Source organism: Pungitius pungitius, chromosome 12 (genome assembly GCF_949316345.1).
Source record: "Pungitius pungitius chromosome 12, fPunPun2.1, whole genome shotgun sequence".
NCBI classification, from domain to species: domain Eukaryota; kingdom Metazoa; phylum Chordata; class Actinopteri; order Perciformes; family Gasterosteidae; genus Pungitius; species Pungitius pungitius.
The window spans coordinates 101,052-117,320 of NC_084911.1; the positions used below are offsets into that span (position 1 = coordinate 101,052).

The following is a 16,269-nucleotide window of genomic DNA, read 5'->3' on the forward strand; positions in this document are numbered from 1 at the left end:
TGTTTCAAAGATTGAAGTTACAAACCAACCAGATTCTCACCCAGCAGTTGATTTGGAGATCAATCTTTTGTTCTTTGTGTGACGACCCCTTGCTGGAGTTCCTGTTTAATCAGTATTCACTCACCTAACCGAATTGGTGAAGAGAGCTGTGATTGGCCCTCGTATGGAGGGTAGACAAACAGACAGCAAGGGCAGGGTTTACATGTTTTTATTGTTTTATTTCCATAGCGATGATAAAAAGAACATAAAAAACAGCTGTGATGTCAAAGGACAAGCATGACAACGGAGGAAAGGCGGAGCTTCAGCAGTCTGTATCAGCCAATCAGAAGACAGGAAGGAGAGCCGGGGCTGAGGAGCTGCCAGACAAAATATTGTCTTGCAACAGCACTGCTCAAACCAATCAGGGAAGGGATTGGGTGGAGAAGCGGGTGGGGTAAATGCAGGGGCGGGGCTAAAGGACGTCATCACTCTCAGCCGTGTGGAGCTGTGTGTCGTCAGCATCTGTCATGACACTGCTCTCCTGACTGTCGTCCACTTCAGCAGCTAGACAGGTACAGGGAGACACAAATGGCGAGAGGCAAGTGGACAAAGAGAGAGAGACATGCTACAATAACTTGTCTTTAACTGAAATCATCTGATCCTGAATCAGTGTCCAGGGCAGCTAGTGCAACCACCCTAACCATCTACAGAAGGAACCCATACTGTGAGGACACCAGTAACACAGATTACAGGAAACACCAGTAACACATCTAAGATGAAGAGAAGAGCTGTTACTGTGTTCAGTGTTGTTTCACTACTCCTACTGAGTATCCGGTGGTAGCTCGACTGCCTGCTGATGTCACTGATCACACTTATTGATCGTAGTTGTGCCTGTCTCACCTTCGTCCTCGGGCAGGTATCTCTTGTCAATGGCTTCTTTGATCTGGTTGTTTGCTCCTTTAGGGTCCAAGTCCATGGCCCAGCTGAAGTTCATCAGAGCCAGGTGAGTCTGACCCAGCTTCTTATACACCTGAGGAGAGACAGGCACACAAGTTAACTGGGGAAAGGTTTCACGCCTCAAAAAGGTCAAAGGACAATCAATACCTTTCCTATGAGGAAGTAGACCAGAGACTCTTTGGGAACTATCTGTTTTAACTCCTCCAACTCCTGGAGAGCAGCCTGCAGAGAGTCAAGTGAGGGAGAGAGACACATGGGTCAGACATTGGTTTTACATTACATAGACTTCAGGATTGTCTTGGAGACATCAAAACTTGGATGACCTGCAACTTCCTGATGTTAAACTCGGTAAAACGGAAGTTATCATGATAGGCCCAGAGCGCCTTCGAAGTCAGCTGTCACGTGATACAGTCTCTATGGATGGAACTGCTCTGGTATCCAACAGCACCGTCAGAAATCTTGGAGTTCTCTTCAACCAGGATATGTCCTTCAACTCTCATATAAAGAAGACTTCAAGGACTGCCTTTTTTCATCTACGTAATATATCGAAAATCAGGAACTTCCTGTCTCAAAGTGATGCAGAAAAACTAGTTCATGCATTTGTTACTTCTAGACTGGATTACTGTAATTCTTTGTTATCAAGCTGCTCTTGTAAATCGCTTAAACCTCTCCAGCTGATTCAGAATGCTGCAGCACGTGTATTAACAAGAACTAAGAAATGGGATCATATAACTCCTGTATTAACTTCTCTGCACTGGCTTCCTGTTAAATCAAGAATAGAATTTAAGGTACTTCTCCTCACCTACAAGGCACTTGCTGGTGAGGCACCGTCTTATCTTAAAGAGCTTGTTACACCGTATTGTCCTACAAGGCATCTGGCTCCGTAGATGCTGGGCTACTTGTGGTTCCTAGAGTTTTAAAAAGTAGGATGGGGGCCAGAGCCTTCAGTTATCAAGCTCCTCTTTTGTGGAACCAGCTTCCACTTTCAGTCCGGGGGGCAGACTCGGTCAGTTCATTTAAGATAAAGCTTAAAACGTTCCTCTTTGATATTGCTTATAGTTAGGGCTGGCTCAGGTTAGCCTGGACCAGCCCTTAGTTAAGCTGCTCTAGGCTTAGACTGCCGGGGGACTTCTTAGGACACACCGAGCCCCTCTCTCACTCTCACTCTCTCCTCCCACAATCATCCATGTTTTATTAATGTACATCACTAATTAAGCTTCTTTACGTAGTTTTTTGTGCTTTCTCGCCTAGCAGGTCTCCGTGGATCATAGTTCCGTTTGGACCCCGGTTCTGACTCCTGGCTCATGGCTCTGCTGACACCTGCTGCTGCCATCATCATTACTTTAAATATGATTCATATTACTGTCATCATAAACCAACATCTTTCTGCTCTCCCTCCCCACAGAAGCCTCTGTGGATGGTGGTTCGATCTGATGGTGGTTGTCCCTGCAGTGGTCCTGCCGTACACTTGTTCTGCTACTTGCAATTACTTGTATCATTTCTGTTAGAGGAGTTGAATGTATTGTACATCTTTTACATTGTTTAGGATCCCTCCTCTGACGTTCTCCCTAAGGTTTCTTCCCTTTTTTTGGGAGGGTTTTCACACTACTCAATGCGTCCACATCGCCCCAGATTTCATTATAGATTCATATAAAAAGGTACCAATGTCCTTCAAAGTAGCTGTATTTAAACCTCTGGATCAAGATCGCAGTATGAATGCATGCATTAGTATGAATCCGTATTGATTACCTTGTACTTATCGTTGGCAAAGAGTATGGAGGCCCGGTGGAACTTGCAGAGGGGATTTTTGGGGTCGATGACGATTGCTCTGTTGAGGGTCTCTAAAGCAGCATCAGACTTCTTCAACGCATGCTGCACCTACACACACACACACACACTGTTCACTAGCAGTAGACTGACGCTACATGCTACGAGGCGGATGTTACAAGCTACGTACCACTCCAATGTGACAGAGCAGCACAGAACTCTGAGGGTTGATGCTCAGCGCTTTCTTGAAGTGGATTTCTGCCAAGTTGAACTTCTCCTGTTTGTAGTAAATCATCCCCAGACCATACCTGAACCAACACACACACACAACCACACACAGAGAGAGAGAGAGTCTGGTTTAAGGACCCAATATCAGGAGGAGTCAACCCTTCGATTAGCATAATCCCATATCGTACCAGGCGTTGTAGTGTCTGTTGTTAACTCGGATGGCGTTGCGGAAACAGGCAAGTGCTCTGTCCAACTCCTCTGTCAAAACAAACTCATGACCCAACAGGGTGTAGGCGTATGCAAAGCCCGGGTCCACCTGAGAGACAGATGAGAAGGCCAAGACAGGTTGGATACACGAGAGAACCCGCCCCCAAACCCACCTCAGTAACCACGGTAACAGAGTCTCACCTGAATAGCTCTCTGGAAGAACTTGATGGCGATGTCATGCTCTCTCTGCAGACTGAAACAGTTTCCTGCTACACACCAGGCCTGCAGAGACAAACCGCCAGATATATCAATACGTTGACAATTGTCCACTGGTCTCTACGTAAGGCGGAGTTCCGACCCGACGGGCACACAGACACAGAGACACCCCCCACCACACCGTCAGACAGTCACCCTTCACCTGGTAAACCTAGAAGAAATATTGTATATCTATACAGGGAAAAGTCCATGTTGTAGGTCAGTGCAGAACCAACCTCGGGACAGTTCTTGTCCATGTCGGTCAGGTCCTTGGACAGAGCGGACAGCGCCACGTCTTTCTGTAGGTGCCACAGTGTTGTTGAATAAATCTCCATTCCTTCAACTCTGTACGACTCGATCCTTCGAACCTCACTGAACAGACGCTCCGCCTACAAACAGACAGGCCACCGTATACACACACGTTAGTGCTGTCCAAGATAACCTGTAAGATATTAACAATGCTTTGCAGCACGTGCACAAGTTTGTCTTTCAGAGGCTCGTGCATGCTCAGATGAAGGAGTCTGGACAGAACATCCTCAACATGCTCGCCACTTGACTTTAAATTTTGAGTTACTTTTAATTGCCACACAACCGTCGGTGGATCATTATTGGTTCAATGTGCCCTTGATATATCAGAATAGTGCTGATAACTCATTGTTTTGATGAGATATGGGCTAATTAACGTCGCAAGGGTGTAGCTTAATCTGTCAAATTTTTAACTTCCAAATGGCTTGACCTGCCCTCACCAAAATTGTAGTATGTGTCAACATTGAACCCACCATCATTTTTGAAGATTAGGGGGCGCTGCATTTAATCATTAAAGATGTGCCCTTTTGGCATATTTTCATAATTTCTTAGTGTTGTAAAAGACTGATCTCCTCCCAGTGATTAAACCCGATTCTTTTCAAATCCACGCAGTGTGCTCTTGAGACCTTGGGCTCTAAAAGTTTCATTTTGCTGGAAGAAATATTAAACTATGTGCGTAGCACAAAAACAATTTTTGAATGATTTCGAAGGAAGTTGTGTCATGTATGGTATTTTGAGAGGCTTTTATTTTGTGATGGTATATCAGAATGTCCTGGTTATCCCCTAGTGACACCATGGGGATGTGTACTATCTGTCTGAAATGAAATGGTCATGAAAGTATTGATTCTTTCCTTTTAAGCCTAATCTGAAAATGACCAAATGTAGTCTGGTGATTGAGATATTGAAAGAAATTGGCTCTTGAGTGGTATTCTGAGAAGCTTTAATTTTGAATGGTACATCAGAAGCTCCTGGTTATACGTTGACATAAAAGGCCTAAGACCATGATAATGTCAAAGATAAAGTTTGCAAAGGGGCATTCCTGGCGTTGCTCCAGAGTGTTAACGACAACTGACTTGCGAACCACCACCGTAGAGTCAAATTCTAAATTGAACATGCCATTTTCTTGCACTATGTTGTCTTATCTGCCTTGTGGTCCATTGTCTTCGCTAGCAGTCGCCCTCCGATGGGGTTCCTGTAGTAGCGTCGCTAGGGGCAGCGGACTGATGTCTGCTTCCTTTATCACATGCCGCTCTCCCATGTTTGAAATATCTAATGTTCTGCCTCCACATTACTTACATTCTGCTCTTCCCGGGTCTTTGTTTGTCGTAACAGGCACTTTTCCATATGTATCCAACTACAGTTAAATCTACACTTGCCTGGCACAGTGGATGATCCCTGAGCTGTTGTCTTTATGGCCACCAAACTGTTGAGGTGCGTTCACACAACCACGGTGCCATTATTTGCGTCCTGCTTATATTTTATGCGTGAACATGAACATTCAAAAGCATATGAAATATTTCAAACTAATCTTAAATGAATGACATGAACTTTTGATACTAATACTAACTAATTTACATGACTTTTCCAAAATGTTTATTTATCAGATTTTTTTTTTCCATGACTTTTCCAGGCCTGGAATTGACCATTTTAAAATTCCATGATTTTTCCAGGTTTTCCATGACCATACAAACCCTGCTGATTCCTGATACACAAAAATACAATATTTATGGATAACCCACCTGCGTGTACTCGGCCAACTCAAAGTAAGCCCTGCCGATATGAGTGAGGACCCATCCGGTGTTGTAGTGCTGAGGAGGCAGCGAGGTCAACATGTTGATGGCTTCTCTGCAGTTGTACGAGCACAACGCCTGGTAACCGCGTCCAAGCTCCCGTAGCAACGCCATCACGCTGTCTGTGTACAGAGACATGGTTTATGACAATGATGTCGGAGTCTCGTTGTAGAGGGTTTAAGCTTCAGGTAGACTCACTCAGAGCCTTGCAGTGTCTCATACTAGTATTAGTAGCAGTACCTGCAGCAGCCCTTTGGTACTGGGGGATCTTGGTGTCTGGGAGACTCAGACTGGCGTCTAGCCTCAAGATATCCAGACTCTCATTCAGGTTGCTGCTATTGGACGTCTTTGCAGATTTACATTTAGTTTTCCTGTTGGGAATCTTTGTAGGAAACTTCATCTTTAACTTCTTGCTATTCTCCTGCAGAACCAGATATATACATTAACATGCAGTAGAGTAGTATTTAAATCAGTATTAGTTTCACCCAACAGTAGAGCAGTACTGCATAGTTTCTGTAGTAACACAGTACCTTGGCAGTAGAACTGGCACTAGTAAACAGTCTGGAGCTTCTTCTGGGCTGAACATTTGGAGGACCAGACATACTAGGACTGAGGACCTGAGGAGAGCCACTAAGACAGACAGGTCAAGTTGTCAGACATATGTGAGGCTGCCCTGCTGCTTTCTGATTGGTCCAGAAATCTTTGGTCAGACTAAATAGATCTGTGACTGGTTGCTATAGTTACCTGGTGTGAGGGGCGGAGCTCTGTGATTGGTTGAAGGGGATGGGAAGAACATCTCTGCTGTTTCCACTCTGACTGAAAACAGATTTTGACTGACTGATCCTGGAGACAGACTGAAAGACAGACAAAACAACCCACATTCATTGTGAAGATTCAGAATGTCTCAGCTAGAGAGGCCTGTGTGTGTGTGTAACTTGTTGATGTGTGCAACATGTTTATAATGTGTGTATAGCGTGAGTATTAAGTGTACCTTCTTGCTGGGAGCAGTAGATTGTGTTTCCATGGTAGCTGAATAGTTCTGTAGATATGTGGGGTCTCCCGGGCTGGGCTCCAGGGGCAGAATACCAAAACTACAGAAAGCAAACAGTAAATATTAAATTTGATGTATAAACCTGCAGTGGTGTCATTATCACCAACAATTATGTTCTTGTGCATCGATGCAGTTTCTTAAATTACTTTCAACGTGTTGGTCACAAGCATTTGGCGGGCGGGTCGTATACTGCATTGACAAAGCAACGCAAATGTTTTGTGTCGCCTCAAACAAAGTAAAGCAGCACTGTCGGCGTGGCTTATCTGAAAACAGTTGAACTTTCCGCCATTGTTTTTCCTCTGCATCAACCATGTAGTGGATGTCCGACTCGCGTCAAATGATCACAGGGTGTTGTGCTTTTTTTACTAAATAGCATCCGTAGCCGCAGACATCTCCTACAGGAAGCACGTCTGGGTGACTGCTGCTTCCAGCGCTACATGATGGTAGCCGTTAGCTTGTTGGCTTGGATCAGGGACCGGACTTCACCAACTATATTAAACACGGTCGAATAACCAGCATTTAAAATTATGCTGCAAACAACGGTTGTAACTACAGACAACACAATGCTAACATTGTGGCTGCACTACGTAATTTTGGCTGGCTGTGGCTCAATTGGACATAACCGCCATTTGGCTGTTTCCCGTGGACTGGATGGTGAAAAGGGTCATGCAGCCGTGCCATTCCTACAAAGTCCCTTTTGTCCCACTTTGTAGGAATCACCTTCAACCTGAGCTGGCTAAAGGAGAGTTGAGGAAGGCACAGACTAATGTCCCCCAACACTATCTTGTACTGGTGAGTGAGGATAGCAGTCTGCTCCAGGGCGGATCCAGCGTCCGTCCGCAAGCTCCGCCTTTGCGTCAGCTCTGGTTTTGGCCATTCGCACCATATGCTCCCCGCCTACCGATTTGTCATCGTCAAACGGGTGACGGGTTGCGGACACGAGTTGCATCCGCCTCTCAAACGTGCCTTTTCCCTGCAGCTAACAGCCTAGAAGGTGGTGGGACCTGGGTCTTTCCTTCTCAACGCAACTTTAAACGAGACCTGAACGAACAGCTTATCAACCACGAGGCCTTTGTTTGATTTGGTAAGTTATTTTTCTTTTATTAAATAGGTTGGAAAGCATTGTTTTAAGAGTTACATTTCGCCAAAGATTTAGAGCCAATAATACTTTGTTCTAAATGTTTGTTTCAAACCAATTTGCTGTTTTCTTTGTTGTGTGCTGCTCACATGATTCACGCCGTTATTATTTTGGTTCTGTTCCGGTTTAGTCATTGCCTACATATTCTATTGTAGCTCCATTTATGACCTCGCAGATGATGCTGTTTGGGCTTTTTTGGGTGTTTTGGTTTAGGCAGTCAATAAAATGTACATTATTTTGTTTACAGAGGTGTATTTATGTTTTCATTTTATTTATTTAGGATATATTTTTTAAATATTCTAAAAGAATAAGACATTATTTGTTCATCTAACAGTTTTCTTCCATTATTGTGCTATTTTAATCTTGTATTATTGTTATTAGGTGATTAGTGGCAAAAAATGGTCTGAAAATAATAATATCGCATATCAGGAGGCGATGGTGGCGCATGGAGAAGACAGGTGTGCTGGGAACCGCAAGGTTGAATCCTAGCTGCCCCATGTGTCCTTGAGCGAGACCCTAAGCCCTAATTGCTCCCTGGGTGAAATGTAAAAACCATGGGTTATAAATGCATAAGTGTCAGCTACATGACATGTAATGAATGTAATGCATATCGCAATAAAAAAGTGATAATGTGACAGCCCTATTCACATCATACTTATGTGCCAAAGAACTGTTCAAGACACCGTGTGCTCTTTAAGAGCCACACACGGCGTTATTGTTGAGCAAACCTCCTGCAATGTTACGTAATATAAAGTAGCACATACCCAATTTGTAACACTAATAATTTATAAAATAAGCCGCCAAACTGCATCCTGGGTACAGCTCGCCCGCATAAGTTAACTTTGCAATAGATCATTTTTATGATCTAATGTTAGTCGAGGCACTGGCATTGCTTTGGTGGCACCATCAGCAGCCACAACAGCTAACACGCTAACACGCTAATAGGCTAATAGGCTAACACGCCAACTCCAGTGTTTCCCTCTACCATTGTAACAGAGCCGCCCCGCTCCTCCTGAAAAAATGTGCAATTACAATTAAAAAAGGAGTAAATTTTTGCACGCACGGCAGTTCCACACTGACATTAATATGGCGCAAATAAGTCTGTTCGGCGTTGTTGGGCCCACTAATACGCCATGCCTAATCACAAAAAATGATTCATCCTGATAGAAACGTTGATTCGTGGCCCAGCGGTACCCATTGCTAACATGTGAAATAGCTCACCTGGGCGTCAGTGGGCTCAGTGCCGCAGGTCCCCCAAGTAAACTCCGCCCACTCTTGGGCTTGTTCTGTTTAGCCAATAGGGAACCAGCTGACGCCATGGAAACCGAGTTGCCAATTAGTGAGCCGGTCTCAGGTGAGATTAGGGAGGAGTCAATGTAGGAAACCGATAAATCAGACATCAGCTTTCCATTAGATGATTCTAGATTCAAACGATTTAACTCCTGGGGAGAAAATACAACATATTTCAGCACTATTATCAGACAATATCCACCTCAACAATCTGATCATCTGACTACACTCATCTCAGTAATCGAATAATTTAATTTGATTACTGGAAGGAGTGGAGGTGTGTTGTACATACCAGTGTGTCCTGGGGCGTCTCCATGAGGGCGGTGTCTAGGCGGTGGGACGGGTTCTGAGCAGGGCTAACAGATGGAGGGAGAGGTGCTATAGAAGAGTTGTGTAGAGAGGACAACCTAAAGACTTGATCTGGATCTGGTTTCTCTCCTGCAACATAAAAATTAAATCACACAATGAAGTCAATTAGTGTAACGCAGCGCATGTGCGTGTGTACGTGTGTGTGTGCACGTTACCTAGGTGACAGAGGTTCTGGAAAGGCGACCAGAGGAAGGGATTCAGAGTTAAACTTCTCTGGAAACACTCTGCACCTTTAGCGACACGATCCGTCTTACTGCTCAGAAAGAGAGAGACGGGTCTGTAAGCAGTGTCTCTAACATCCGAAAGCTATTGTATTATAGATTTGTTTTTAGAGCAAAGAAATATTGATGAATGTTTATCATTTTTATGTTGACGATATAGGTGAAGCGTGATTTACAGCGTTTCTTCATTGCGTCACTTCTCACATTAATTTTAGTGGTTAATGTAAAAGTTTACCTCAGCCAGGCAGGAAACCAAAAGTGTGAATATATGTTTATATGTATCAGACTGGATTCATTTACCAGTAAATATGTCCCAGTAACGACAGTGTGAAGGGGGCAGAGTCTCCAAATTCTGTGATGATGTCATCTTGACTCTTCTGTTTGTTCAGCACTCCACCAATCAGAACCTGTTCTCCTTCAGCAAGCCTGAGAGAGACAGGTAGGTAGAGGAAGACAAGCAGTGAGGCAGATTCAGGGTTTATTCCATTTTCAAATGGGTCAGAATTAGGAGCTCCATTGAATATAAACGTATACACACACAACAACGTCAGTTTCTACAGGTAAGAAATGGTTAGTGACTGGTTTTAAACTCGTTTTGTTGCTTACTTGCTGAGTTCCACGCAGCACTTTGCCAAAAGGAATCGAACCTGCGGTGTGGAGCAGCTGTGAGCCTTCAGCAGCCGGTATGCTTTATACGGCTTCCCAGAGCGGTAGTAACATGTAGCCAGCAGGTACAGGGCCTCCTCTGACCTCACTGAGACAGAGACAGGTAGACACACAGACAGGTAAAGCTGCACATCCTGAGTCGATGGGAGGGTTTTGGGACAGAGGATGTCACATATGTACCGACTGGAAAGCCCTCTGAGGCAAATTTGTAATTTTTGGCTATATAAAATAAAATGAATTGAACATGGCCTCCTCATCAAGAGACAGACATGTGATCAGACACTCAGGTTACCTTCAGCGTAGAGCCTCTCAGCGAGGAACACAGCATCCAGGTAGGCGTAGTGGTTGAGAGCCTGCCACACTGCAGCCTGAGACACAGAAAGAGACAGGTTTTCCCAGAATGCATCAGTCAGAGAACTGGTACCTTAAAGTAGAGTGTTGTATGGGAATTTAGTTTTACTAGTAAAACACCACAACACTTTGTGACACAAACAATTTATAACACTAATAATTGAACGTTTATATTATCACACCACCAAACTGCATTTTGGGTATAGCTTAAATGCTATAAAAAAAGAAGCTTCGTTGCTACATTAAAACATGGATAAGAGTGATGCAGGAGGAACAACGAGAGACCAGACATTCACCAACACAACTTGTGCCCAAGAGAGGAGGATTCTCCTGTTTGGCAGGCTTTGGATTTTGAAAAATCTGATTTAAGTTTATCATAAAACATGATTCATTAAAAGGTCATTGTGAGCGAGTTGTCAATGATTGGGTTTACTGTGATATACCATTAAAACGCACAATCTGGTATGAATTTGCTCAGTGTTTCCCCTACCACTAGATCGGCCTCTAAAGCTTTTAAAAAACCCTCCTTTGCGCTCGGTGTGGCTCGCGGCGGCGCTGTCACGTGACCAGCAAACAAATATATGTGCGTTTTTTAACGCTCCCATGGTGGTGACTATGGGACAAGTTGCTCACCACGAATAATCTTTATTCAAATAGTTGTTAAAAAACATATTTTAATGTGAAAATTAATATTCAAATCCAAAAAATAAAAACACACAGCAGCAGGTGCTGCTGTACTGACTTTATATTCCATGAATAAAACAGATGAGCTTTGATTATTGGCCGTTTCAGTTGACGTTAACCACAGCTCGCTCACAGCGTTCCATGTCGGTAACTCTGTAAACTTTAATTCATGCTCAGTATGGTTTCAGTCACTGCCATATTTGGGACAAGAATCGCGACCTTAAATTACACAAAAGTCTTGATCAGCACTCAGCTTTTGTTCATTGATGTCGTTCATTTAAACCGCTGAGAGGCCCAGGTCTGCGGCCTTTAGTTCATTTACTTATCTTTGTGTAACTAATGTGTTGTTGAATATGTTTCAACTTAAAAGAAAGTACCTATACCAGTAGGTATGTCTCATTGTATTAATTTGTCCTGTTATTGACGCCTAATTCACAACCTATCGATTTCCTCGATGAGGAAAGACGCGCACGTGACTTTCAGTCTGGGCGTAACGTACGTCTCCTCCGTAGCAACCAGATATGCAAATATATTCGAACATAAGTGTTTTTTAAAGTGAATATTCAATTGTCCTAGCGGACAGTCACCACCCAAAGACAGGTTTTGACCGCTTTGCTGTCAGATGGAAAATACTCCTTCTGGCTGAACAAGACTGATCTTGGTAAGTAAGTAAATACAGTACATACATTCCAATAATTAATAGATACAATACATAGAGAATGAAAAAGGGAGTATTTCAGTTTTCTTTTTGGTTTTAGGAATGTTCTGTCAGATAAGTAGACGCATAAACAGGAAGCTGTGAGAGGAAACCAGGCCATTCATCGATTGTCCCTCCTGTCCTACACTAAGGACACACTTGATGGACACATTGTGTCTGAGCATCACAGACAGGCCTGTGGTTACCAGATGATAACAACAGGCACGTGCACAAACATTTTGGGGGGCATAAATAGATGAGTTCAAACCATCTGCCTGACTCTATCACCCCCCCCAGTTGTAAATCACTTTTTACCTGTTCATTTGGGCCGTTAAACTTGCACAACAAAGGAACCACGCTGTTGCAAATTGGCGTGCAGACATTCTATGTAACCCTATGGCACGAATATTACAATACTAAGTGGGTTAATGCTTACTTCAGATTGAAAAGGTGCGAGTGTCATATGATCACCTGGTCAGCTGATCTGAGGGTTAGTCAGGTTGGACGCTGTTAAGGCATCAGAGAGATGGTTTCTAATGATCTTCAGTTCGAAAATGTTGGAAGTAAGACATGTTGTAGCAGCCTGTTTATTCAGTTATGATGTCACTAATATAACAATGATATACATTCAGACCGACACATTAGGTCGGAGTCTGGCCGATATGTCAGATGATGTTTGGTTAGAGTTATGTATGTCTGACATATTATGGCAACAAACGATTCCTGGGTTATGATTCAGAAGCTAACCAGCAGCTGGCTGATGTTTGTTAGCAACTAGAGGCTAGCCAGCTGATAGCTAATATGGCTCCTGTTAACCAGCAGCTAACTGATGTTAGTTAGCGTCTGAAGCGGGTTTGGAGACAACCATAAACTAACAACGGAACAGATTCTCGCTAAGCCAGTTAGTGTCCACTGGTGAACTATGGGTGGATCTTTTCCCCTGAATTTGTTAAGCTAAACGTTAGCCGCCGTGTTAGCGGGCTAACACAGCTTCACTGTTAGCATTAGCAACGCTAATAATGCAGTACCCGTTTGAAATGGTTTTGCCCCGCTCATCAGCACATAACTCTTCATAAGGACCCTTGATAATAAATATAATCCACGTATGATCTCGGGACACGCACATTGAATCGGACATGCTTAGTTGTAGTAGAATATAAACTTAAAGAACTGTATGCGCATTGTGACCTCAGACACAAACACCAATGTTGTATTATTTAACACCAACCGACAGACGTGATGTGAATCAGGTCTGTGCCGAAGCAAAAAAAGCTACTAATTGATTAACAAGAGGTCACAATAATGATTCAAATCATTTTATTTTGTCACCCACACCAACGGAAACCTTAAAGTGACCTTTTTTTAAAAGGGGGTCTGGATTGACCTACGCTATCTGAACAAAAACCAAGCTGCCGGCTGCGACCGAAGAACCATCTTTCTGTTAAAGTCTTGACCCAAACGGCCTGAGGCGGACCGACCCTCACGGCGATGACCCGGGTATTTAACACCAATGCCATCGGTACAGCGCTGGAGGCCTTCAGCAGACCAAACGTCTCACACCGCGGACTGGACCTGCCGCTGAGGCCGGGACGGAGAACGAAACACGGACTTCGTAAATACTCGCTCCCCGCTCATGACAACGAGGTGAAGGTGTGTTTGTACCTGGACGGGTTCCTGCAGCACCGTCATTCCGCTTCAGGACCCTGTCTCTCTGATCTTGTCGTCCGTTTTCCCTCTTTTCTCTCGGCTCTTTCTTTACTTCGGTCTCCAGAAGGAGCTGCAGCCGAAGATTTGAACTCACCGACCGTTAAAAGCCGAACAAAACCGAGAAATACCGAGGAGGGTAGACGGTTGAGACGGAGATTAACGACTGACCAACGGGAGGAGCCGAAGCTGCGGAGGCGCCTCCTTGCTGGTGAAATGTCGTTAATTCACCTCTAGGGGTCCCTCGGGAATCAGGAACTTAAATGCACTTATTGTATGTCGCTTTGGATAAAACCATGTCATGTAATTTAATGTAACCTTCCACAACGTTCACAAAATTGCATTCAGAATCAGAGAGGGTGAGGAAAAACAAATACTGTCCAGTTCCAGTAGTATTGAAAACACACAATGAGTTTTTTTTTTCCTACACCATCAATTGTGCACTGTAAAAAAAAACTTATACATATAAATATAATATATAACTTGTATATATAAATATATTATAAAAAATATATTTTTTTAATAAATATATTATAAAAAAATAATATTTATAAGTGGTAAAACTTGAAAATATAAATTATTGACATTTAAGGGAATAATGTTAGTTAGCGCAATAAAGTTGTATGATCCAAAACAATTTGGTGAGTTGTTGGAGCTGGAGTCCACACAGGTACGTTTAACCAACCTTTAAATTAAATTAAAATGATATGGGGATTTTAGTTGTTTTGTGTAGTGGAGAAAGCAACCTACACATTTTCAACTTTTACACAAAGCTTTTCAGTCATTAGCGAAAGCTAGTGGCTAACTGATGCTAGCAGCACTGCATCCGTTAGCCGTGCAAATCCCATTTAAACAGGACAGAAATGTTATCTTCTGACAGGTTAGTATTGTGTTAGGTCATTCTCACTAACTTGTTACAGCTACACGAGCAGCGTGTATTAATTCTAACTACTGAATCACGTGTTTGAAAACGTTGAAATGCATTTAATTGACTGATTTGTTTTATACTGATGGCTGACTTTCATAACCTAGACTGTTGTAGGTCTTGTAGTGTGATAATCAAAAGCTCTTTCATAGTGCTCAGTTAGGGAGTCACTGTCTTGTCCTGGTTGAGGTCAGAAGGTTTGAGAGCCAAGCAGGATGGGGGTTAGAGACACACCAGACACCATACAACACTCACGCTTTGTTTTTCTTCAAAATTGTATTGAAGTTTGTTGAAATTTTTAGTTCATCCAACTTTCTTTTTTTTAAGGTGTGGTCATGAATGGGGAAATTGGTTCATGGGCAGATCACAAGAAAACCAGGGTCCTTACAAAAACCTGACCTAAACAATTTCACAAGAGAAATGTTGTGTAGGAGCAGAATCAACCACAATCAACACACATTCTCTCATAGTGTCACTTAAATACCTCCGAAACGTATATCAGACACCGAAAACTCTTCATTTCACAATGTGGTAGAAAAATAGTTTGCCCTTCTGCTTTAGAATCTAAATAATAGAGTTAACGCACCCTGACATCATTGCATCATCATCATCATCACTGTCCTTTCAGCAATAACATGTCAACGTGAAAACAGTATTTTATTATGATCAGCATAATTTGATATATAGGCATGATTATAATGTACTCACTTGGATAGGATATGGTATAGCTAAAACACATACCAGTGTAATGGCTTCAAAAATTAATTTAGCCTGCTTTGCACAGATTGTTTCCATATCAACCCCTCCACTAAAATAAAACAACTCAAATATTTACAAAGCTAACATTTAGCCAGGTCAACAAACGCGCTAATCATTAAGTTAGCGGGAACTAGCTAAAGGCTATGGTAGCTTAACATTAATCCATTGCCCGCTGTTGGAGAATCGTTACACTGTCCTTTGTTTTCTATGTCATTTGAAAAATGGAAGCCGGATATATATTGTAATAACAGTTTGTGTCTGGCTACACTGTCAACGTCATTTGGTCACTCCTGCATAGTTAACAGCAAATACATTAATATTTAGCTATAATCCCATTTTAAAATCATTAACATTTGTTTAATAGGTAGGTTGGTAGGTTGTTTGAGTTGAATTACCTCTTATCTGGCTGTTTCCCCAACTCTCTGAAGGAGAACTCACTCTCAACCCTTCTGAAGAAAACCACTACAGACCGGTCTCTCTTCTTCCCTAATGTCCAAAACCTTTGAACGTGCATCTTTAACCAACTCTCCTATCTCCACCGTAACAACCTCCTTGACCCCCACCAGTCAGGCTTCAAAGCCATTCTACAGAGACTGCTCTCCTTGCCGTCTCAGAGCCGCCTCTCTCTCCTTTGTCTTCATCCTTCTGGACCTTTCTGCTGCATTTGAGACAGTAAACCAGATCCGTATTTCCTCCCTTCAGGAACTTGGTGTCTCAGGCTCTGCTTTCTCCCTTCTCTCTATTCTACCTTGATGGAAATTGCACTTGAAATTGCACGTTCTTGTTTCTTGTTCTTTTGAGTTTGTACCCTTATGGTACCAAGACAATGCCAAGACAATTTCCATGTATGTCTAACATATAATGGCAATAAACGTCTCCTTATTCCTGATTCCTGAAATGTGCTTTGGATAAACGCATCAGCTAA

The 16,269-nt window shown here is 42.9% G+C and overlaps 1 protein-coding gene across 1 annotated transcript; it reads right to left on the reverse strand.

The window, feature by feature from the left end:
* Window positions 1–192: 192 nt before the first annotated feature.
* On the reverse strand, window positions 193–13,781 carry cdc27 (cell division cycle 27). Its single transcript, XM_037477062.2, has 20 exons — window positions 13,619–13,781; window positions 10,517–10,592; window positions 10,165–10,312; window positions 9,859–9,984; window positions 9,493–9,590; window positions 9,261–9,406; window positions 8,900–9,120; window positions 6,481–6,580; window positions 6,234–6,343; window positions 6,020–6,119; window positions 5,730–5,910; window positions 5,439–5,611; window positions 3,630–3,782; window positions 3,340–3,420; window positions 3,120–3,247; window positions 2,894–3,011; window positions 2,686–2,814; window positions 1,084–1,158; window positions 880–1,009; window positions 193–543 (listed from the first exon to the last, which is right to left on the reverse strand). The coding sequence occupies exons 1-20, from the start codon at window positions 13,643–13,645 to the stop codon at window positions 452–454; spliced, it is 2,412 nt and encodes an 803-aa protein (XP_037332959.1). The 5' UTR covers window positions 13,646–13,781; the 3' UTR covers window positions 193–451.
* Window positions 13,782–16,269: the final 2,488 nt, after the last annotated feature.